Source organism: Camelus dromedarius, chromosome 3 (genome assembly GCF_036321535.1).
Source record: "Camelus dromedarius isolate mCamDro1 chromosome 3, mCamDro1.pat, whole genome shotgun sequence".
In the NCBI taxonomy this organism is placed as follows: Eukaryota; Metazoa; Chordata; class Mammalia; order Artiodactyla; family Camelidae; genus Camelus; species Camelus dromedarius.
Genome location: NC_087438.1, coordinates 92,148,954 through 92,171,601, shown reverse-complemented (window position 1 = coordinate 92,171,601; position 22,648 = coordinate 92,148,954). Strand labels below are relative to the sequence as shown.

The 22,648-nt window shown below is 53.2% G+C and overlaps 1 protein-coding gene across 8 annotated transcripts in view; it reads left to right on the top strand.

Moving 5' to 3' along the window:
* Positions 1–22,648, top strand: part of SEPTIN8 (septin 8) — a 53,938-nt gene that overhangs the window by 23,042 nt on the left and 8,248 nt on the right. For 4 of the 8 annotated variants that reach the window (XM_031448991.2, XM_064484059.1, XM_064484089.1 and 1 more), the window contains exons 2-9: positions 15,752–15,872; positions 16,878–17,073; positions 17,378–17,564; positions 18,609–18,770; positions 19,362–19,458; positions 19,656–19,824; positions 20,018–20,150; positions 20,270–20,460. In XM_031448991.2, coding sequence (XP_031304851.2) covers positions 15,752–15,872; positions 16,878–17,073; positions 17,378–17,564; positions 18,609–18,770; positions 19,362–19,458; positions 19,656–19,824; positions 20,018–20,150; positions 20,270–20,460 — 1,256 coding nt within the window. Of the gene's footprint in view, positions 1–4,590; positions 4,741–15,751; positions 15,873–16,877; positions 17,074–17,377; positions 17,565–18,608; positions 18,771–19,361; positions 19,459–19,655; positions 19,825–20,017; positions 20,151–20,269; positions 20,461–22,648 lie in introns of those variants that run through there. The other 4 variants (XM_031448994.2, XM_031448995.2, XM_031448992.2 and 1 more) reach the window with 2 other exon arrangements.

Genomic DNA, 22,648 nt, shown 5'->3' with positions numbered 1-22,648 from the left:
CAAGATGAAAAGAAATGGGTGCAAACACATGACAGTAAATTATAAATGATAAATAGAAGGAAAACAGTGGGTAAAAGACAAGGACTTCTCCCCTCCCCTCAAAAGGAAATTTCTTACAACGGCTTCACATATAAAGCAACTTAATAAGAACATAAATTTAACAAATTGGAGGCTCAAAGGTGAGATAATAAAACAAGAGAATTGATGGAATGGAAACAAACTAAGGGCAAATTAAACTTCACAGAAATGGAATACAAAGATAATCCACTATAAGGATTAACTGATACGCCTGAAGAGGAGAAATAAAAAACGGAGCTAAAAGAGAATGTCTAATGCAGAAAAAGCAAAACTAAAACTGCAGATTGAAAGACATTATATTCCGGAAAAGCTTTATTCAGAATGTTTAATACTGAGACATGTTTTAGTTAAGTTATTGAACTGGGGGAAGAAAAGGATAAAGAGTGACTTCTTTGGGCATACAAGCAGAGGGGAAAAAAGTCTCCTATGAAGGGGAAAATTCAGCCTAGTCAGACTTCCTCCCAGGAAAAAAGGAGCAAAACCTATCACATTCTTTGGGGAAGACAGTGAGACTCAGGAATATTATACCCAGCCAAGATATGGTTCCAGTGTTAAAGCAACAGACAGATATGCTTAAACATCCAAACCCTCCTTGAGAAAACAGCTTAACAATGAAATTCAGTGGATCAAGAGATGAATTGAAATAAAGAGCTTGCAAATGGAAAAATCCTTGATAAAAGGACCAGTGATGAGCATTGAATTTATTCAAATCTAAAATGTATACCAAGTAACTAGAACAGAATATGGTGATCATAACTGGACAATGTAACAATAATAATGTAAGTAGAACAGTCAGGAGGCAGGGTCAAGGGAGGTGGAAAGATGGAAAGAATCCTGAGGCCTAATACACACATACACACACACACACACAATCAAAATCTGTAATTAAAAAAGCCGACTCCAAACTCTTAGTGTTTTTCACAATTTTTGTTTAACCTCAGAGGTATCTTTTAGGAAGTAATATAGCTCTTGTGGTCAAGAGTTCATCTCTTCCATCAGTTTCACTTCAACTTCTTTTAAATTCAAGCAAAATTAAATTTAATACTTTTATTAAAATGGCATCTGTATTATTGTCTAATTCTTGTTAATCATCTCTGTGATCTTTGCTCCTGTCTGTAAATATGCATAGAAAGCTTTGTAGAATGATGTAATGTAATGGTCATTTCTGTGGTTGATTCTTAAAGGTGGTATATAGCTGATTATTTTCTTGTTTGTCTTTTTTTGTATTTTAATTTTTCAATAAATAAACAAATAAAACATTTTAAACAATAGAAAAAAAAATTTCAAGCATCTCACTGAACAGATTAAATAGTCCAAAAACAGACTTGGCAGATACTGCTGCTATCTGCCAACATCTATTGTCCTAACATTTTGTGGAATTTTTAGCTGTACATATGATGACCAGAAGAAAGATCCCACTTCCCAGTTCTGGCCAATAGTTAAGCAGATATACCATGTGGCAGCTTCTGGGACCGCCTGAGAGTGTTTGCTTGTTTTTCCTTTATTGCCTTCATTCCCTCCTGCTGCCTGGAATGCCAGTTTCACCATGTGGGACCACAAGATCAAGGCTTTTCAAAGCAAAGCAGCATAGAAGGCATGCACAGAATGTCACATCACCTAGACTGCCTATCTGGATAATGTGAAAAAGAAAGAAACTTCTGTCTTTTTGAAGCAACTAAACCTTATCCTAACTGATCCACAGACTTACACACACACATAAAAATTTAGTTTTTTGATATTATTTGCATTGTACATCAGTGATGATGAAACAGTTGGTTAGGCACACACATAAACAAATCACTGATGGATCTAAATGTGACAAAAATTAAAAAAAAAACATTTCGTAAGAAGATACAAAGAGAATATTTTTATGAATTTGAAATAGGTAATAATTTTTTTTGAAAAGAGGTTTCATGTTGAAAACCATGAAGAAAATAACAGGTAAACTTTACAACAGCAACATTTTGAACTTTTGTATGATGAAACTAAGCAAAAGTAAAAAACAAGCGACAGCGAGGTCTGTCGTGCTCACGTTCAGTGTGGTGCTGGTGTGTATGGGGGGTGGGGGCAGAGGGGTGGTCAACCAAGTTTGAGGAGGGCTGCATATTCCCTTTACCTCTCAGACAGTGACGGTGCATGTAGGCTTATCAAAAGTTCTGAGGACTTCTACAGAAACCTTTCCCTGTATGGAACTCAGCATGCCACACATACAGTTATTTAACTGTGGGACCACTGTGTGTGTAACAGTTATGACCTTCTCCTGGGTGTACAAAGAACACTAGGGAATGCTGCGATGGGGAATAACATTTGGCCTCAGGTGAGAAATGATTGCTGTACTCATTTTTGTTTCCACAGGTAACTCTTCCTCCTTCAGTACTTCTGACCAGCAGCAGCACTGGAGGAGGCTGGGGGCAGAGAGGAGGAAGAGGAGGAGGAAGGAGAGGGTGAGGGAGAGGGAGAAGGAGAAGAAGAGGAGAAAGGCAAAGAAGGAGGAGAAGGAAGGGCAGGAGGAGGAACAGAAGAGGAAGAGGAAGGGAGGAGGAGGAAGGAGAAGAAGAGGAACCCAAAGGAGACTGAGAAGAAGAGGAAGAAAGAAAAAGAAATTTGGGGCTTGGGGAGTAGATGTAAATTTTTCTAGTAGAGTGAACATATCTCAGGAGAAAGTAGTCAGCTGTGATCTGGGCTTTTCCTTCTCACTGCCAGCAGCTGGAGCTGCTAGAAGTAGGTATTTTGAAATATACCCAACTGGGGTGGGGGGTGGGGAGACCATTTTAAAGATAATTTAGGGCAGATCCCAGAGAGTGGTGATGCAGCAAATGGTAGTTGGGACAGATTTCTTGCCAGTTATAGGAAAGCAAAAGGAAACAGCATAGTCTAAGATGATCAACTCAACACCGATAGATACTCTCTCTCTCCCTCCCTCCCTCCCTCCCTCTCTCTGTCTCAGTTCTGACATCAAGGCCTTTGTAGTCTAGAGAGGGAGATTTTATTAAACATTTTATTTCAAGTATAGTTTAAAGCCCTTTCCTTATTTCATCATGTTTAATCCTGTGGCAGAGGTATTATATTTATTGTCACTTTTAGAATGAGGAAAGGGAGGCACAGGTAAACTGCCTAAGGTTGAAAAGCTAGCAAGGGATGGAGGCAGGGTTCCAACCCAGGCAGTTTGCTGTAGGTTCAGCTCCCTTAACCATTGTTTTGCCTGCTTCTTGTAAATAACTACCACATAGCATATGAAACACCATGATAGGGAAGAACAAAGTGAGCACACTGAGTCAGAAAGGACCAGTGAGATGTCACTGCACCTTAGTGACAAGCTACAGCTTTGTCCAGGAGAGAAGGGAGGGGAAAGCTAGTGGAAGGGACAGGAAGGGGCTCCTCTTAAGGCCAGGTGTGCCGAATCCAGATAGGTCTTTGGGCACCTTCAGCCAGCGCAAATTCCTGGAAAGGAGGGACAAGCTGGAAGATATTGGGGGTGGGAGTGGTGTGGAGGCTGTACCCATCTGGGATGAGGCCACTGGAGGAGCAGGAGGCAAGCCTTACTATATATATTATCAAAAAGAGAGCCGAGGGAAAGGCAGAGGGAGGGGAAAGAAAAGGAGGGTACAGAGGTGGAGCTGGATTTTACACATAGCGAAAAGGACCAGAGCTCCCTGCGGCCTTTGGCTTGGGCAGAGGTATTAATTTTCTAAGTTTTGTGCACGTTTTGAGTAGTGAGATTAGCAGAGAGAATGTGCATTCATTGGGAGTCTTGTTTGCACAGTGCCCAGATTCCATTAAGACATCGCTCCAAACCCTTGGGGGCTGGCAGGGTGACGGTCACTTGCAATCTGATGTCTTGACTGTCGAGTTCGGCTTTTCTGTTGCACAAATCCAGAGCCTCAACTGCGCATCCTGTGCATTCGTTGCGCAAGGAGTTGAAGGTTGGTCCCTGGCCCGGGAAGGCCGCCTGGCCGGATGCGCGGGTCCCGCCCTGGGTTCCTCCCAGACTCCGACCAAAGCATCAGGTGGGGCCCAGGATTCAGTCATACGAGGCGGAGGCGGTCTCTCCTGGACCCGACGGGCCTCCTGTAGCCCGTCGACACTCTGGCGGGTGATCCCAGTGCATTTGCAGGAGGCAGCTTGGCGGGGGAGACCCCTAGGGCGCACGCAGCACCCTACTCTCCTCCGCACAGAACGGGCTTCCTAGAGCGCGGGCGCGGGACACTCCCACCCAGGCTGGGCTCCAGCCTCCCAGGGACACACCGCAGGCCCCAGGCACCGGCCCTGGGCCCCCGGGCACTGCCCTCCTGGCCTCTGCCCTCCCGACCCCCCCAACTCGCGGACTACAAGTCCCAGCAGTCCCTGCAACTGGCACCTCCCGCCTCGCAGCGGAGACCCCCGGCCGTCCCAGCGGCGGGGCTCGAGCTGCGCTCGTGGCCGGGACGGGCGGGGAGGCCGGTCCCGCGGGCGGGGGCGGAGGCGGCTCCGCGGCTTCTCCCGCCGCCGCCGCCGCCAAGGGGAGTTTCCAGGAAGTGGCCATATTGGATCCATTCAGCCGCAGCCGCCCGGGCGGAGCGCGTCCCGCAGCCGGCTTGTCCCCGTCGCCCCCGGGTGCTCGTCCCGGCTCGCCCGCCCGGCGCGGAGCTCGCCATGGCGGCCACTGACCTGGAACGCTTCTCGGTGAGGGCCCTGCTGGGCCGCGGCGCGCGCGGGAAGCACGGGGCGCGGGGAGGGGGCCGCCCTGCAGCTGGCCGGGGGCGCGAGCCGGGCTGTCAGCACCGCGTAGCCGGGCCTCGATGCCGGGCGGGCGGGGGGACACCGGGGCGGGCTCTTCGCAGCGCTATCTCGGGGTCGCGGGGCTGCTGGCGGGGGCGCCTTGCCGGGCGGCTGGCGGGGTCGCCCCCCTTGGGCGAAGAAGAGGCAGACCCCTTTCGCGAAAAGAAGCAAATAAATATCCGCCTAGGTGCGAGGACAGACTGGGGCCTCGGGGGCCGGACAGAAGGATCCAGGATTCTCCGAACCCCCATCTCCCTGAGTGTTTCTTTTTACAGTGCTGGGGAGATGCCTAGCAGCGCAGGTGCTGTTTGATGGGCACAACCGGTGAGGATGAAGCCCTAGGGATCCGAGGGAGTCCTTCAAATGAGCTCAGGGCAGTTGCAGACTTGGGTCTTGAAGACCTGGGCCTGCTTTTGCTTCCCGCTCTAACCCCCAACCTCCACCCGCTACCCAAGCGCCTGGATCCTGGGTGCGATTCCAGGCAGGTCCGGCCTCAGTGGTCGGGTCTGAAGCAGCCATTGCCCAGGAACTAGAGAGATTCCAGATTCAGCCCAGTGGATGTTTGTTTGGGCCCCAGTCCGGGTATGCCTTCTGCAGGGCTAACGTCTCTGGTGATTCCTGCAGAGGTCTCTCTGGGCCTGAGCCGACCAATAGCCAACTTCCTGAAGGCTTTTTATAATTCACCCGGGGAGAGGGACCTTTTGGGGATTGTGTTTGCAGGTCCCTTGATGTCTAAGGCTGGATTTGGGTGTGTCTAGGAGGTTGGGCTGTGAAGGAAGCTGTGTCCTCCTGCCAGCATGGCCCTGGTCCGTGGTAAGGGGGAGGAAAGGCCCAGGGATTTTGGGGGGAGGGGGGATATGCTAAATATGTGACCGATAAGGAATTGGTTCTGGGACTAAATAAGGGATCCAGGACTTATGTAATTAATGCTATAAATACTCTGTTCTGAATTTATATATGTAAATTTTCTCTTTAATCTGAAAATACATTTTTTGGTCTACTTTGGAAATATGCATAAATAAAGCAGGAACTCCTGGTTTCATAATTTTTAGACTGGGGTAATTTATTCTCATTGGAGAGGGGGCTGCAAGTCAGGTCAGTAAGTTTAAACACAGGATTTAGAGGTTGGGCAAATCAAAGTTCACCCCACCCCCGCACTGTAAATGGGAATTTGTTCAGGCACCCCAGGAGGCCAGTGCCTGAATCCCAACAGACCTGCTGGTTAGCTGGAGGCCAAGAGACCTGTGAATGTTTGCACATCTCTGCCTGTATGTCTGTGTGCATTTTCTGTGCCCAGCTGACCAGAAAGTTATGTCTGGCGCTTGTCTGTCTGTGGCCAGAGGTGATTCTAACAGTTGGTCTTGCAGGTGGGAATGGTATGTAGAGTAACCAGAATCAGACTGCCTAATGTGTTGTTGGCCGTGTGACCTTGGGCAAGTTGTTTAACCCCTCAATGTTCTTATCTGTATAATGGAATAAAAATACTACCTCCCTCTTAGGGTTATTGGAAGGATTTAATGAGAGGATCCAGGTGAGGTGCTTAGAGCAGTGTCTAGCACATGGTAAAGACACAGTAAGTGATATGTGTTACCTAGTGTCAACGTGGATGTGAAGACTGGCCCTCTCTGTAAAAAGGCAGCAGAGAATGAGTTTGCTCCGTTAGACAGCACCCTCCCTAGGGTCTCCCATCACTGCACATCCAGAGGTTATCCTCAGAGGCTGAACTGAAAGGCTCTGCTGCACTACCAGGCAGTCAGCTGGAAAGGCTCTTGCCCCCAGATTCCTGTGTTTGCTCTTAAACCACATCTGTGAGGAGTTCAGGTATTATCCCCATGGTGGGCCAACGCACCAGGAGGGGACTGACTCAAGTAAGGGTGTACAACCTGAGCTCAGGGGCCTCGGTTACTGTGCCAGGTTAAGTCAGATGAATGGATGCCTTCCACACCCTTCACACTTTGGGCCTTCAGCCTTCTGGGAAGACTTGGACACGGTTGAATTTGGGTGGAGACCTTGGGTGGGGTTTGGCCAGAATTTAGGAGTCTGGACTCCATTCTCTCCTGCCTTGTCATCCTGGGAAAATCATTTCTTCCTTTATCTTGCTATGAAGTGGATATAACCATACTGGTATTCTTCAGAGAGTTTCTGGAAGATTAATTGCAGTCTGTGGCATGTTGGGAGATATGTTTAGGTGTCGCACCAGCCCCAGGGTTGACTTGGGTGTTAAGCAGTGGCCAAGAGGCTATGATCTGACTGAGCTGTAGCAGGTTGACACTGCCCCTTGGGCTAGCTCGGTAGTTGGACCAGCCCCAGAGGGCTTGGGAACTCTCCCAACCTGGAGCTTAGATGAGCATAGTGGTGCTCTGAGGTCAGTGTGTGCTGGGCTCCTGTTCCCCACGTGGCGTGATGTAAACCCCTCAGGCTCAGCATCCTTTACACTCTGGCTGAGCCTTGCTCAACCCTGGATCAGCCATGGAGTTAGAGTTGAGATGTCCCTGGATGTGCATGTCTGGAACAGCCCTTTGGGGAGTTTCTGTTCCCTCTTGCCCTCCTTGGGCAGCCAGAGTCCTGTCTACTCTTGCTTTGCCCTCCTCCTTCATGGGTCCCAGACTCTGGAGCATACTCTTTTTCTGACCCAGGGTCCAACTCCTGTGCTTCTTCTGTTGGAATCTCATGGGGCAGGGTTCAGACTCCGTGGTGAGGGAGGACTGAGCGCCCAGGGAGAGTGGAGCTCTGAGGGAGAGGGGGTGTGTGGCACGGCAGCCTCATGCCTGGCATCCCTCCCAGCCAGTCACTCTCCCCCATTCCCTCACCACTTTATCCCGAGCACCATCTGTCACTTCCGTTGTCACCCCTGTAATCTTGACACTTCCCCAAGAAGCAGGCTATCCAGAGAGTGCCTACTCCATCCTTGAAGCAAGAGCTGGTGGGAAGGAATGTGGGAGGCAGCCCTCTCACCCTAGTGGGGCTGTCATGGAGTGGTATCTCCCTGTTCTTTGAAAATGGCCAATAACTTCCCTGCTGAGCTGTTCTGAAGGAGAAACAAGAGCTGAGCAAGGGACATCTATGCAGCTCTCAGTGCCTCGTGGGGTGGAGGGGTTATATGTGAGCACCACCTGCAAGGCTGCAGCTCCACCTGCTTCTTCTGGGAGGGGAGTTGGCCCTGCCCTGCCTCCCTCATAGGCATGATACCACGCTTTGGGTACTCACCTTAGAAAGTTCTGCCTAGGATCTTGATTGGAATGGATCCCAGCAGGGAGACTGATGGGAAGGCATTGGTGATCCAAGGGAGCATATAGTAAGGGACTGACCAGAGTAGGAACAGAGAGGGTGGCAAGAAGGAGACTGACCACAATGCCAGCCACTTGGGAGAATGGATGGAGGCTGGGAACCCAGAGCCAGACATTTGTCAAAAGCTTGGGATGGCAGGGAGGGTGCTGGATATTTTGTGTCCATCACCTGGTTGATGCCAGCAGCCTGTGGGTGAATAAGGATGCAGACTCTGGTCTTTGGCACGTGTGGGCCTGAGACCCAACATCAGCCCCTGAGCCCCCCTTGAGATGACCAAGAGGGTAGAGCCCTCTGAGTTTGGAGTCCTAAGATGGGCTAGGTGGAGGTAAATATTCGGGGCAGTAACTACCACGAATGTTTCTGTGGCTCTGGTCCAGCTACCAGAAGAAAGCCGCTGCAGGATGACAGAGCAAAGGGCCTGAGGACTGGCTGGCCTCCGTGTGTCCCCTGCAGCCTCTCCAGTCTTCCGCCTCTGTGCTGCCAGCTTGGGTCTCAGGATCCCCAGTCATGGCCCCAAGGCACAAACTTTGCCAGAAAACTAGATGTGGAGCTATGCAGGCAGAAGGGAGACACATATGCTGAGGGAAGGAATGCCTCCCAAGGTCGACACGCCTTTGTGATAGAGCTGGGGTGTTCTTCGCTGGAGCCATTTGCATCCTCAGGGCTCGTGTGAGGAACCATGTCTGGGAAGAGGTGGTGGAGGACAGGGCAGGGGACATCCAGGCTGTAACATCAGTTGCCCTGGATGGTATTAGGGCAAATTAGATATTCTTCTCCCTAGAACACATGGCTTCCAGATGGTTCTTGGCCCCTATGTTGGAGGCCACATGGGAGGGACAGATTCAGGGAAGGAAAGAATAGGGCCTATTTGAGATCACAGGTTCTCCCTACTCTCCGAGGGGCCCCCTGGGCTTGGGCCACCTGGAGCCTGAGGTTCAGGGAAGGCTGTGGGCATGGACCCAGGTTCACTCACCAGGCTGCAGGGCCTGGGTGCAAGCGTGACACTCTGCCTGGTGCTGGGGTGAATGGCACATGCAACAGAGAGGTATAGCAGTCCTGCCTGGAGCCTCCACTGGCCCTTTTTGGTGCCCCTGCATTTCTCTGCCCCTTCCCAGCACCGGCATCCATCCTAGGGTAAGAGGCAGGCAGGGTCGCCTTTGCTGCCCACATTCCTCTTTCCAAGGGTGGGGTCTCATTCACTGTGGAACATAGGCTGCCTTCATCTAGTGATGTCCAGACTACTGTGGCTTTTCCTGCTGCAGGGAAGTAGGGGCTGCCACCACAGTCCCTGAGCCAAGTGGGAAAGTATGAACACCTGGGGTTCCAGTACCTTCTGTGGCCCCTAGTGCCCTCCCCATCCACTCCATGGTGAGATGGACCACTCCCTCTTAGGCGGCACAACAAAGCTCAGGAATGTTTCTGTGTCCTAGGCCTGGGGCAGGGTGGTGGGCCCAGAGACCAGTAACTGTGCTGCTGGCTTCTTGGAAACCTGATTCTGACATGAGAAGTGTGAAACAAACCATCCCAAATTACTAAGCGGCTGTCTTGTGTGCAGAGAGGAAGGGAAGTGCTTCTCATTGAGGCAGGGATGCAGAGAGCCTGGAATACTGGGGTCAGGGCATGGGTGGCCTTGGACTTCTGGGGGTAGTTTCTCAAAGTCCCTTCTCTTCCCAGGATGGAGGGGGGATGAATGGCCTTGAGGGAGTGACCTCCTCCTGGGGCCCAACTGCCATCTTGCCATTATCACCTTGTTTGCTACTGTGCTAGTGCCACGAAGGCTGATCCTGGCTCATGTCTTCTCCCCAGGTTTTTGTTGCCACCAAAGAGATAGACACTTTGGTTCTCAGGTGTCCTTTTGATTGCAGACAGGTATATCCTGCCTCTATTCTTCCCTCCTGGCCCAGGGTAGCAGCCTTACCACCCCCTCCCTCCCATGCACATCCCTGTGGTTATTTCCCGTAACCTTTGACCTGGGCTTAGAGGCTTGTTGTGGAATCCTGGGACCAGAGCCTAAGCCTTTCCTGGGAAAATTCCTAGGATTCCTCTCGGACTCAAGGACAGTTGTTCTGTGACCACGGGTTCTGGCCAGAGGCCTCTGCTCTGGCTATTTAAGGTCCAGAGTAGCTAGAGCCGGGGGTAGGGTGGTTTGTGCCAGGAGCATGGGTGGAGAAGGCTCCCAGTGGCGCAGAGATTCCTGGGTCCATTGCACAGCAACTTAATACGCCTCCCCGAAGCTGGAGCTCTCTTGGGGAGAAGGCTTCATGTCTGCCTGCGGGGTGCTCAGGACAGTAGGTGCTAGGCATGGGAGCCTGAGAGGAGAAAAGTGTTAGAACTCCAGGGCACTTGGAGAGAACTCTGTGGAAGATCTGGGGTGGAGGCTACTCTTTGTCTAGGATTCAAGAGTCAGATATAGTTATGGTGGGCTATCAACTCTGCTCCCACCTGAACAACCAACCCAGTTTGGGAGGCTTGGTGTCAAGGAATCTTTATTCACCCATAGCTTCCTTGCCTCTATTGGTGCAGACATTCAACAGATTGCCAGTTCCTCCAGGGTAAAAGCCTGTTTTTGTGTGGGCAAGTGTGAGACATGGTTTCTCCCCAAATCTCACCTCTCTTCTTGGTAAAGGGGGCAGCTCCTCTTGGCTGGTAATTAGGGCTGCTCCAGAAGACTCAGACAGCATTTCCTGGTCAGGAAAAGGACGTCCTATTTATCCACTGGGCTGCATAACAAAATGCCATTCTCCACTTTGTTCTGGACGACCGGGCATGGAGGAACGCAGTCAGCCTGAGCAGTTATTATTTTGGTTGTTGTCTTTGATGTGCCAAAGAAATGATGACATAGAATCCCGGAGCCTGGCTCAGGAGCCAAAAGCTTGTTAGTGATTAGAGAGGGGATAATGGCCCTGTGGAGTTTCCCATTGTGTGTGTAGAGCTCAGAGCTGCTGACTCTATATCCTGGAGCTTTGAGGACAGCTCAGGCCCCCCAGAGCTGCACCCCTGGGAGCTGGTTGTGTGGAAAGGGCCAGAAGCAGCTGGGTCCACCTCTCTCCAGGGTCTGAGTTGAGTTGTCCAGCAGGAAAGCTCCTCCTGCAGAGGAGTCTCCTGTGCGTCTCCATATCACGAGTGGAGACCTGGTGTTTTCTCCTTCCAGGTCACTATCCTACCAGACCTGGGGTTGCAGACTGTCAGGCCCCAGACATACTGTGTTGGGCCCTCATGGTATTCTCAATTTGTAGTTGTTGCCAACTTTTGAAAATTAGTGGGTTTCACATAAAAATATGGATTTCTGGATTCTGTTTTAAAAAAAAAATTGGAAGATCTAGCAACACTAGGTCTGCATTTCCACAGTTGGCTGGAGTCACAAAACCATAGCCATCTTGGACTGAGCGCAGCCTCTGCAGTTCCCCGCTGTTCCTACCACTCCCTGAGGCCCCCACATTCAGCCAAGGCACCGAGTCTTTCATCCAATAGGCATCAGAGTGATGTGGCTGGAAGTGTGGGTTTTGCAGTCAGACCATCTCCATTCAGATCCTGGCTTCACCCTCCTGAGCAATGTGGTCTTGGAAAAATTACCTAATCTCTTGGTGCCTCAACTGTCTATTTCTGTACAGTGGAGATAATATACAGCCTACCTCATAGGGCAAATGCGTGGACTAAATAAGATTAAATTAGAGTCATACGTGGTAAGCGCTTGATAACTGTTAGGCGTAGTTGTTATTACTAGAGTGCTTCCCTTCACTCACATTACCTGCCTAGCTTCTACAGGCATTTGAGATTAGACTAAGCCCCTCATCTCTAGAATCTGGTGTCCTCATCTTTTTATTGGCGGCCATCCCAGTGCCTGGCACGCAGCAGATGTGCCCAGCAAGCATGTGTTGGGTGGCTGAATGAGTGAGTTAGGAACATTGTGAGAGTGGGGGAGTATTCAGTATAGCTGAATGGTTTGGAGCAAGGGCTTGGCTGCTCCCAAAGCCCCACTCGGCCCTGATTAGTTCTCTAGCTTCTGTGCACCTCAGTTTCCTTACCTGTAAAGTGGGGATGATAATGGTGTCTGCCACATAGGGTGGGAAAAGACTGTATAAATAACTCGACTTAGTCTGCACAGGTGGTCTTTGGCAAAGTGGGAGTCATCCTTTGACAGCTGTTCCTTCCTGCGGTGGTAACACCGCTTTTTCCTTCCCCGTCCTTGCCCTCCTGGCTTTCTCCTTGTTCTGCTGCATTCAGAGAGTTTCACTTCGGAGACTGTAGCAGTCAGGAAGCTTTCAGTTGCAGGTAATAGGTAGTTCCCATTCACCTGGCTTAAGCGGTAAAGGGGAGATGTGGCCAGGGAAAAGGGAAAAGCCCAGAGGTAGAGCAGACACTGGCTCTCTCTTCTCTGTGATTTTATTGGCTCTGCCATCCTCTGTGAGTGGGTTTTAGTCTTAGGCTGGGTCCCCTTATGGTTATAAGATGGTCGTAAACGCTCAACCTGGGTCGCTTACCTGTGCCTGAACTAATTGTGGGATCAATGCTGACTGGCTTAGGAGCTAGCCCTGGAGTTGGAGCTGAGGTCTTGACCTGTCAAACTGCAGGTAGCGGGTGGGAGACCTGCAGCTCCTTTCTGAGCTGTGGGAGCTGAGACGTGCTTGTGATGCTTTGTAGGCTGCTGGCTCCTGCCAGCTAGGACCCCACACAGATCAGCAGAAACACCTGGGGAGTACTTTGGAGTAAGCAGTGCACCTTGGATCACATGTTGTTGATGCCAAATATAGGATCGGGGAGGTTGGCATTAGTGAGAGTCACACCTCAGTAGAGCTGGGAGGTCAGGTCAGTCTCCTGAGACCAGGGAACAACACTCTGTCCCTGAGAGAACCAGCAACCATTCTTCTGTGTGTGCACATGTGTGTGCATGTGCTCCCATGGCCCCTGAGGCTCTGGAGCAGGCATCGATTGCACCCGGTCTGTGCCCCTGGAGTGACAGAGTGCACCTGGGCAACAACTTGGGCACAAGGATCTCCCTGTACTCCACACACTTCTCCAGAGAGAGCCCAGCTATGTGAGTGAAGGCAAGCAGGGCTGGCTGAGCATGGGTAGGTGGGCTTTGGTGAGACCCCCAAGTGCTGCTCTTGGCCTTTGGAGCCTGGGACTATAAGAGAGTCAGGGAAACTCAGGAAGAGGATGGCCTCTGTTTCTGTGCAAGTACTCTGTCTGTGCGCGTGTGTGGTTTCCAGACACAGCTGACTGGGTGGGTTTTGGCGGCAGACTACAGGATGTTGGATTGCATCCTGATTGTGTCACTCTTGGAAGAAGAGGATGAATAAACACATAGCCTTCTCTGCAAGCACAGCACGCCTTAAATTTTGGAGATTTTCAGTCTCGCCTGAAAGGAAAAAAACTCTAGACTAGCTGTTCTGTCCTCCATTTGATCCTCAAGCTGCCATGAGCAGGTGGAGCAGAGACCGAATAATGAAACTCTGTGTAAGGTGGGCAGATGCCCCCGATGCTGTGGCAGTCGAAGACAGTGTTCCGTGATTTATAAATGGTAGTGTTGTGTGTTGGGCACAGTGGTGGGAGGGTGGGAAGAATGGGAAACCTGACCTTCCCCTGTCCCCACCTGCAGCCCACTTCAAGGAGCTTATGGAGGAGTTGGAGAATCACAGTGCATATGAAAAGGACAGCTAGTAGTGCAAGGGAATGGGGTCACAGCCAAGTGAGGAGCCTGGAATGTAAGTACTTAGGGCTCAGCCCAGAGCAGGTGCCAGGGAAAAGGCAGAGTGATCTCTGGAGCCCAGGGAAGGGTCCAAGTTTGAAAAGTGCACTCACAGGTAGCCAGCCAGGCAGGAACTGAGCCTGTGAGAAAGACCTCACAGTGAAGGGCCTGGAACACCATGCTAGGGGGTGTGGACCTGACTCAGCACATCCTATGCTCCATTTACTGGTTTTGATGTGGGCACCAGTGAGAGGAAGCTGCCTTTGGGGACTTTTTTTTTTATTATGTTTGCAGCCCTGGGGGGACCTGGACTTTATTGGAAAGGTTGTGACATAATCCCCTGGGGATAGGGGACAGGGAGAAGCTGTAAGAGCAAGGAGGATCATTGGAGAGAACAGGTTTAGAGGTAACTCTGACTTGTTCAAGGAGATAGTACAACTTCCCAGAGGGGCCATGTGGGGTCTCGGCTGCACACATGCACTTGGAGACTTTGTTGCCGGGTTGCAGTGACAGAGCTGGGGGAGAGGGCCTGGGGGAGGGGGCACATGGGCACGGTGAATGAAGAGAGGGCTGATTTGAGTACCAGGTGCTCTAGCTGGGAGGAAAGCATGGTTAGAAAGTTTAGGCTGAGGCAGCAGAGAGGTCAGGGGGTGCGCGGATGCTCAGGAGATCCCTGTGCTGGAGGCTGGGATCCAGGGCCCTGCTGTCTGGTCCCCAGCCCCCTCTGCCCACTGTGCCTATGTCCACATTGGCATAAAGGCTGCCACTGTCCTAATCTGTGCCCCTGGGGCTGTCTTCAGTTGGTCCTGGAGCTGTGGGCTGGATGGCAGGATAAGACCCAGACCTCCTGCCCTGCCCTGTCCTGTCCTTGCTCTGTCTAGCTGGCAGTCAGGGCAGAGGGGCTCGGGAATGGAGGAGGCATGTTTCTGCCCCACACAGAGCTCTCCGGGGCCTGCCCTCGGGAGGGGCCAAACCCAGGGAGGCTGAGCCTGGGAACCTTCCCTTGGAAGACAGTATTCCACCCCCTTCCCAAGGAAGCAGAGCCTCCGTCCACACAGATTGGAGTTCGACCTTGACCCTCTGCTTTGGGTCCTGGTGGGTTCTTTTTATAGCTCTGTGGGCCAGCTTAGTGGCCCCTGCTTGCTCAGGACTGCTGCCTGCGTTGCTGGGCAGGCCTCCACATTCTCCTCCAGAATCCTCTGTCTAAGCAACTAGGACTGGGTAGGGGTGGGAGGGTGGTGCAAGCCAGAGCCTGGGAATCTCATGAGAATAAATACCGCTGAAGCAAGAGGAGGCCTCAGAGTCACCATGCCCCAGAGACCGGTCCGGAGACCCAGTGGTGGGTCCAAGTGAGCACCGGCCCCTTAGGCAGGCCCATGTGTGCATTTCACAATTGGGTGCGTGAGGAGCAAGGGATGCCCATGGAGGGCTGTAAGCCCAGCCTGATGGGGGAGGCCCCCCGACAGTGCAAGTGTGAGAGGTTCAGGCCAGACCTGCCTTTGCTTGAGTCCTGCTTCCATGGGAGAGGCCACAAGAACACATACACCCTCCAATCTTGGCCTTTTGAAATACTTTGAGACCCAGGGACCATCTGGGGCCTCCCGGGCAGGGGGGCAGGTGAGCCCTCGGGGTAGCAGCCCTAGGTCTTGGGACCATCTGCCAGGAGATGCCTCAGGCCCAGGCATCCCTGGTCAGTCCAGGAGGAGTAGACCCAGAGGCCAAAGGCCACTTCCCAGATGAATTCATGAGCCCTGAGGCCCGTGGGCTCCTTCTGTGGAAACTTGGCCTGAGTTTGGGGTTCTGGTGCACTTAGCAGTGTGGCTGAGATATACTGGCAGTTCAGACAAGGTTGGGGGTGACTGACTCAGCTTTGGCCTCCCCGCTACTCGGTCCCTTTTCCCCAGTGGGCTCACTGAGTTCTCTGTTCTCTCTCGGCAGAACGCAGAGCCGGAGCCCCGGAGCCTCTCCCTGGGCGGCCATGTGGGCTTTGACAGCCTCCCCGACCAGCTGGTCAGCAAGTCGGTCACTCAGGGCTTCAGCTTCAACATCCTCTGTGTGGGTGAGTGTCATGGCCTGACCAGGGGGCATCCTCAGACCAAGGATGGACAAGGACCTTCTGGGAGATGGGGGCACTGCTGCCCTGACCACCTGCTGAGCTGCAAAGGACCCCCCCACCCCACCCCAGGCAGAGTGACACTGGGGGCTGGTCAGGGCGAGGCTTTGGTGGGTGTCTCTGCCAGGGTCAAGGACAGAGTGGGAGCCAGGGCCCAACTCAGGGTTGCCATGAAGAGTAAACAGGATTAGGCGCATGAAAGTACTTTGTAAACTCAGTGTTTGTAACAGTGGTTTAGATTCATTTGTTTGCTTGTTCAAAAAACACTTACTGTTGTTCCCACTGTGTCAAAGACACTATGGTAAACCAGACTCTCCCTCCATTACAGTATCATGTGGTAAGAGCTCCAGTGCACATCTGAACAAATACAGTCCCCAGCAGGGGGGCTCTGGAAGGTTCCCAGAGGCACAAAGAGCCCTGCCAGACCCTCCACAGGTGCCCAGGCCCTGGCATCTGCCAGGAAAGCAGCCTTTCCTGAACAACTCCCACTCCCAATGAAAGCTCCATGGGCCTGGAGCCACCCAGGACAGGTGGGCTGAACCACTGGTGGCTTCAGACCCTGGCCCTACTGGCCCCATGACCATCCTGGGCCCAGGAGGGATGGCATGGAAAGCAGGTGACTGTGTTCCACTGAGGCCAGCAGAGGTGTCCATTGGTGCCTCACAGTTGCCTGGCTCTGCCTCTTCCCTACACCCTGAGGAAATATCGAACACATCCCATGTCTCATGTCCAAGTCAGCCTTTTGGCTCTTGTGTCCACATATTATTTCTGAGGCCACTGGGAAGGAATGGTTCCTGAGGACAAGGACAGTGACGGATGGAGTGGGAGGCCTCCTCCTCTCTCTTGTATGGAGGCTCAGGGTGCCTGAGCCCCACCTGGCCTAGCTGACAGCCAGGGACAGTCCCAGTTCCAGCCTTTGACATCCCCTCCCCTGACAACCTGTTCTCCCAGGGGAGACTGGCATTGGCAAGTCCACACTGATGAACACGCTCTTCAACACGACCTTCGAGACAGAGGAAGCCAGTCACCATGAGGAGTGTGTGCGCCTGCGGCCCCAGACCTATGACCTCCAGGAGAGCAACGTGCAGCTGAAGCTGACTATTGTGGACGCTGTGGGCTTCGGGGATCAGATCAATAAGGATGAGAGGCAAGAGGCAGGAAGGGCGGTCTCTTCCCCATCCCACCCACATTGCCGAAGGTTCTAACACCCTGCCCTAGCACTCTGCCCTCCTCGCTGCTCCCCCGACGGGGAACCAAGCCGTGTTCCATGAGGGCCAGAGGAGGGCTGCTTGGCGGGCCAGGAGAAAGGGTCAGCCTCCTGGACCCAGACAGAGATCCCTGGGTAGAAGTTGTTTGTTCCTCCAGAGGGAAGGCTGGTGGGCATCCCGGCTTGGCTCCGGCCCTGCCCTGTGTCTCCACTGCCTGCCTCCAGGTGACAGAGCTGTCTGTAGTTACAGGCCCATCGTCGACTACATTGACGCACAGTTTGAAAACTACCTGCAGGAAGAGCTGAAGATCCGCCGCTCGCTCTTCGACTATCACGACACAAGGATCCACGTCTGCCTCTACTTCATCACACCCACAGGGCACTCCCTCAAGTCCCTGGACCTCGTGACCATGAAAAAACTGGACAGCAAGGTCTAGCCCCCCTCCAGCTGGTTCTGAGGGCTCCCCGGTCCTACACGGAGGTGGAGTGTGGCGGCTGCAGTGTGACTGTCCACTGTGGTCGTCAGGGGCTCTGCTAGTTGCGGGCCTGTGGACTGCCCCCTGGCTTGGTCCTCTCTGTATTTTCTCTTGCATCTGTCACTACAGCTCCAGTTGGCCCCAACTGCTCTGGGCTCTTTCTCCAGAGCTCCGTCCCTTGTCTGGCCCTGAGCCTTTTCCTTCCAGCTGAATTGATTCTAATTCTCAGTCTGCCAACTCCTGGCCTTCTCCCCATCCCCCTAGAGTTACCTCCCCACCTCACCCCTGTTCCTCTGACCCTCTGACCACCTCCTCAGAGCGTCCCAGTTCTCTGCTCGCTTTATCTCTCCAATTCCTAGTTCCTCTGCTTCTTTCACTTACTCTGTCCTTCCTACTGTGGCTTTCCCTTGGGTTCTTCCTGAGCCCAGTAGAGAGGGGAGTGTTAAGGCCCAGAATTGGAGTAGGAATGAGGTATTAAGAGGGCAGCTTCATGGGACAACAGGAATGGCTTGAGGTCCTGGAGGGCGTACAGCCCCACAGTCACCTGTCAGCTCTCATGTGACTGTGCTCTCCATCTCAGGGGTTAATGTTCACTGTGGAGAATGGGTTAACCTTCACCTGGGAGACTGAGGTCTTCCTTTGGCTACTGCTAATAGGTCATCTTACTTGCTTAGTGGCGAGCTCAGCCCCCTGCTGCTGTTTCTGTGAGGCCCCATGCCGGTTAAGACCTTCAGAGCACTCTGGGCCAAAGCTGAGTATGCCCAGGGAACTAATTTCAGGCTGGATGGAGGGTTGGGGGAGTCAGGGCTATAAGAAGCACTGCAACTGATTGTTTCCACGCATCAGAATGGCCCCAGCTAGCTGGGTTCAGGCTGGGACTCCTTCGGGAGCAATTCTATCTCTCTGGCTTCCTGCCCCTCTGCCCAGGTATGGCCTGGGCAGGGCTGTCCACTATCAGGAAGCAACTGACATGCTGCCCCCTGTCTCTGATCCTGGCAGGTGAACATTATTCCCATCATTGCCAAAGCTGACACCATCTCCAAGAGTGAGCTCCACAAGTTCAAGATCAAGATCATGGGCGAGCTGGTCAGCAATGGGGTCCAGATCTACCAGTTTCCCACTGATGATGAGGCTGTTGCAGAGATTAACGCGGTCATGAATGTGAGCTTTGGGCAAGGGCCTCAGGGCTCGGGCCAGCAGGCTTGGAGCCAGTACAGATCTCTGACTCAGCCCCAGGCGACTCTTGTTCCCCTGCATTCCAGCCTTAGCTCTCCAGGAAGGACGGGTGGGCATCTGGGCGCTGGCCAGTCCTGCAACCTGTGGACAGGGAATGGGAGGAATTGGGTATTGGGCTGGTACTGGGGCTTCCCCAGGTTTAAGTTTCACAAGATACGAACTCAGGGAGGAGACCTGAAACCTGCAGGAGTGAGCTGGTGGGATGGCAGGGCTTGGGAACTTGGAAGAGAGTCAGGCCCACAGGTCCTTTAAGGGAGCTTCTAGTGGCCCCTAGGAAGCCCAAGGGCTGCAAGAACACCCTGGAACACAAGGAAAGGGGATGGGGGTTCAGCCCACTCCCCTGTTTGGAGGTTCCAGGATATTTTTCCGAAGGGCTGGAAAGCCAGGAAGTGAGCATCTGGCCAGGCCATGTTCAGGTCTGGGCAGCCCCTCTCTGGAGCCCAGGGGCATGAAGGGTGGGTCTGTCCATTAGCCTGTGTCAGCTCAGGGCTCACGCACGTTTGGGCCCCTTTCCAGGCACACCTACCCTTTGCCGTGGTGGGCAGCACCGAGGAGGTGAAGGTGGGAAACAAGCTGGTGCGAGCACGGCAGTACCCCTGGGGAGTGGTGCAGGGTGAGTGTGGTGGCCAGAGCACATCCTCAGCTGGGGGCCCGGACTTGGTCCGCTATCCTGTGTCTTCCCCGTGACCATTTGTTATCTGTGCTCCCTCGGGAGTCTGCCTCTACCCTCTAAACACTGTCCTATGCCCTGTCCTCCCTGTGCTGTCCGCCTGTGTATCTGCCTGATGCCTGCGTGCTCTCTGTTTTCAGTGGAGAACGAGAATCACTGCGACTTCGTGAAGCTGCGGGAAATGCTGATCCGTGTGAACATGGAGGACCTCCGTGAGCAGACGCACAGTCGGCACTATGAGCTCTACCGGCGCTGCAAACTGGAGGAGATGGGCTTCCAGGACAGTGATGGTGACAGCCAGCCCTTCAGGTGACAGCTTGTCTCCATGGCCCCAGCCAGACTTGCCATGCTGGCATCCATTCCGGGAGCTTGCGAGCCAGGGAGAGAGGCCTTCGGGACCCCAGAACCCCAGACTCTGTGCTCATGTGACTGCTTCTCTGGCTCTGCCCACCCCATCCCACCATAATCTCCCTCTTGGCCTCTTTTCTCTGCACCTCCACAGCCTCCAGGAGACATATGAGGCCAAGAGGAAGGAGTTCCTGAGCGAGCTGCAGAGGAAGGAGGAGGAGATGAGGCAGATGTTCGTCAACAAAGTGAAGGAGACGGAGCTGGAGTTGAAGGAGAAGGAGCGAGAGGTATGTGCTGGGCGTGGGGGTTGTGGCGTGGCCAGGGAGGGGCCAGTGCAGCCAGGCCAGGGGGGCCCAGGTCTTTCCCAGCCTGCGCGAAGCCCGGCCTCCCCACCTTGTGCTCCCAGCTCCACGAGAAGTTCGAGCACCTCAAGCGGGTCCACCAGGAGGAGAAGCGCAAGGTGGAGGAGAAGCGCCGGGAGCTGGAGGAGGAGACCAACACCTTCAACCGCAGGAAGGCCGCGGTGGAGGCCCTGCAGTCCCAGGCCCTGCACGCCACCTCGCAGCAGCCTCTGAGGAAGGACAAGGACAAGAAGAAGTAGGTGGTGGCGCCCCGCCCCGCGCTGGCTCGCTCACTCTCGCTCACTCTCGCTGGTTCACCACTTTACTCTTGCCTTTCACTTGCTCTCCACCTCGTTCTTGCTCACCTCTCTTTCTTTCACTATGATCTTCACATCTCGAGATGCCAAGCACTTGTTCACACTCTTGCATTTGTGCGTGAGCGGCCCCTCTCCCATCCCACACCCTGTTTCTCTCTCTCTCTTTCTCACCCTCTCTCTCCTGCAGCCTCCTCAAGAGCTGGGTGGAGAAGGCTGGGCCACACAGGCAGGAGTGGCCCCTGAAAGGGTATAAGGTCTCAGGGAAAGTCTTCCAGTCCAGGAGAAGGTCAGGGCCTGGGAATGTCAGCATTTCTGGACAGATTCCAGAAGCTCTGTGGTTTCTGCTTGGTCAGCCATGGTGCATCCCCCTCAGTCCTGAGGCCGTGGACTTGGGCCCCATACTGGTAGGCAAGTAGTGGCTGAGCACAGTGGAGACTTGAGCCCAGCCAGCACTGGCCCCCTGGGCACTATAATCGTGACCTGGCTGAAGGAAGGACAGCAGCTCCATGCAGGGGCTCTGTAAGTCCTGCTGGAGAGAGGGGCTGCCCCTCAAGTAGAGGCTGGAGTTGTTCCTGCAAGAGTAGCCCCGGAGGAGAGAGAATGATGGGGATGGAAGGGAGGCTTTCCCCAGCCTCCGGGAGTGCAGTCAACTTACTGGCCAGGTGGAGGCTGCTCTAAGTCCCTTCTCCTTGGCGCTTTTCATAGCCTATTTCCGCACTCACAGCTGGAGTCCAGATGCCTTGGCTCCTGGGGCTCTCCCTCCCCAAACTCACTTCTTTCAGTGCCCCACACCACATCACACTATGGAGATCTCGTCCGTTCCCACTTCTCCCTGCCCCTGGCCTGTGTCAGGTACCCTCCTTCTCTTGCTAACCTAGCAACTAAGCAGGTGTACCCATCTTGGTCCTCATTCTTGTTCTTCCGGGAATCCCATTTCCTCCTGGAATATTTGGGAACGTGTGTGTCCAGGCCCTTCCTTCCTTGGTAGCAGTGGAGCCTTGTAGTTAAGGCCATGTAGTACAAAACTAGCTGTGGCCCTGGGATGCTGCTTGTGGCATTAGCACTTCCCCTGTCCCCCAATCTTGCATTCCCTAACACACACACACACACACACACACACACCCCCATACCCATGACACTATCTTTCTCTCTCCTGCCCCATCACATACACAGACTCAGGCACATATCTACCAACAACACACAGTCCCCAAGACACATCTAAGGAAAAGAAACTTACAGAGCTTCTCCCTGGGGGAGATCAGGGGGACAAGGCCAGGCATTTAGGAATTGGATGTTAGTTCTCATTCCTAAGGCCTGTCTTCTGCTCTGGGACAGACCCTCCTCCTTTCTGTAGTTTCTCCCATCCTCTTGACTGGTGGCTCCAACCCAGCTGCTGGTACTGCTGGGATAGATAAGCCCCTGCTTGTCCCTGAGGAGGACCCAGCCCCACACTGCCCTCAGCCATATGAATTTCCCTTCTGCTTTGCATTTGCTTCCAGCCCTGGTCCCATGTCTAGCTCTTGGTGAGGTTGGTGAGCTTGGTGAGCATGGGGGCTCTGTGAGTTGGAACTTGTGTGGATTTCAAGCTAGTGGCTCAGAAATCTGGTTTCTCCTGAAAGGGGGTATGTGGGTCTATGACCCAGGTGCTGGCACCAGAAGAGACTTTGCCTTGCTCCCTGCTAGTTTAGCCTAGGCCGTCTCATTTAAAAAAAGAAAGAAAGAAAAGGCATGCAAAGTCCCCTAGGAAATAAGCTATGGAGAAACCACTCAAAGACTGAAGGCAAGAATGTGTGGCCAGGTCGGGGTATGAGGGCCGGTGGGCTGGGGTGCAGGCTGGCTGCAGAGGCACCAGCGCAGTTCAGGGTGGGGCTCGTCACCGGTGTCAGATCTCCCTGCTTTTTTCATGTGACCTGGGCCTGGGAAACAGGTCTTTTCTGTTTGCTGGACATTCCAGAAAGCTTCAGTCAGTTTGGCCTCTGGAAGAGAGCCCTCTGTTCCCATGTTGGCTTTGTGGAGACCAAGCGTAGGGTAGGTGGGGTGGCTGGGATCACTCCTTCCTCCTGCCCTGGTCAGAGGAATGACATGAGTCAGGAGTGCAGTTGGGGGGGCATTTTTGGTGACCATTTA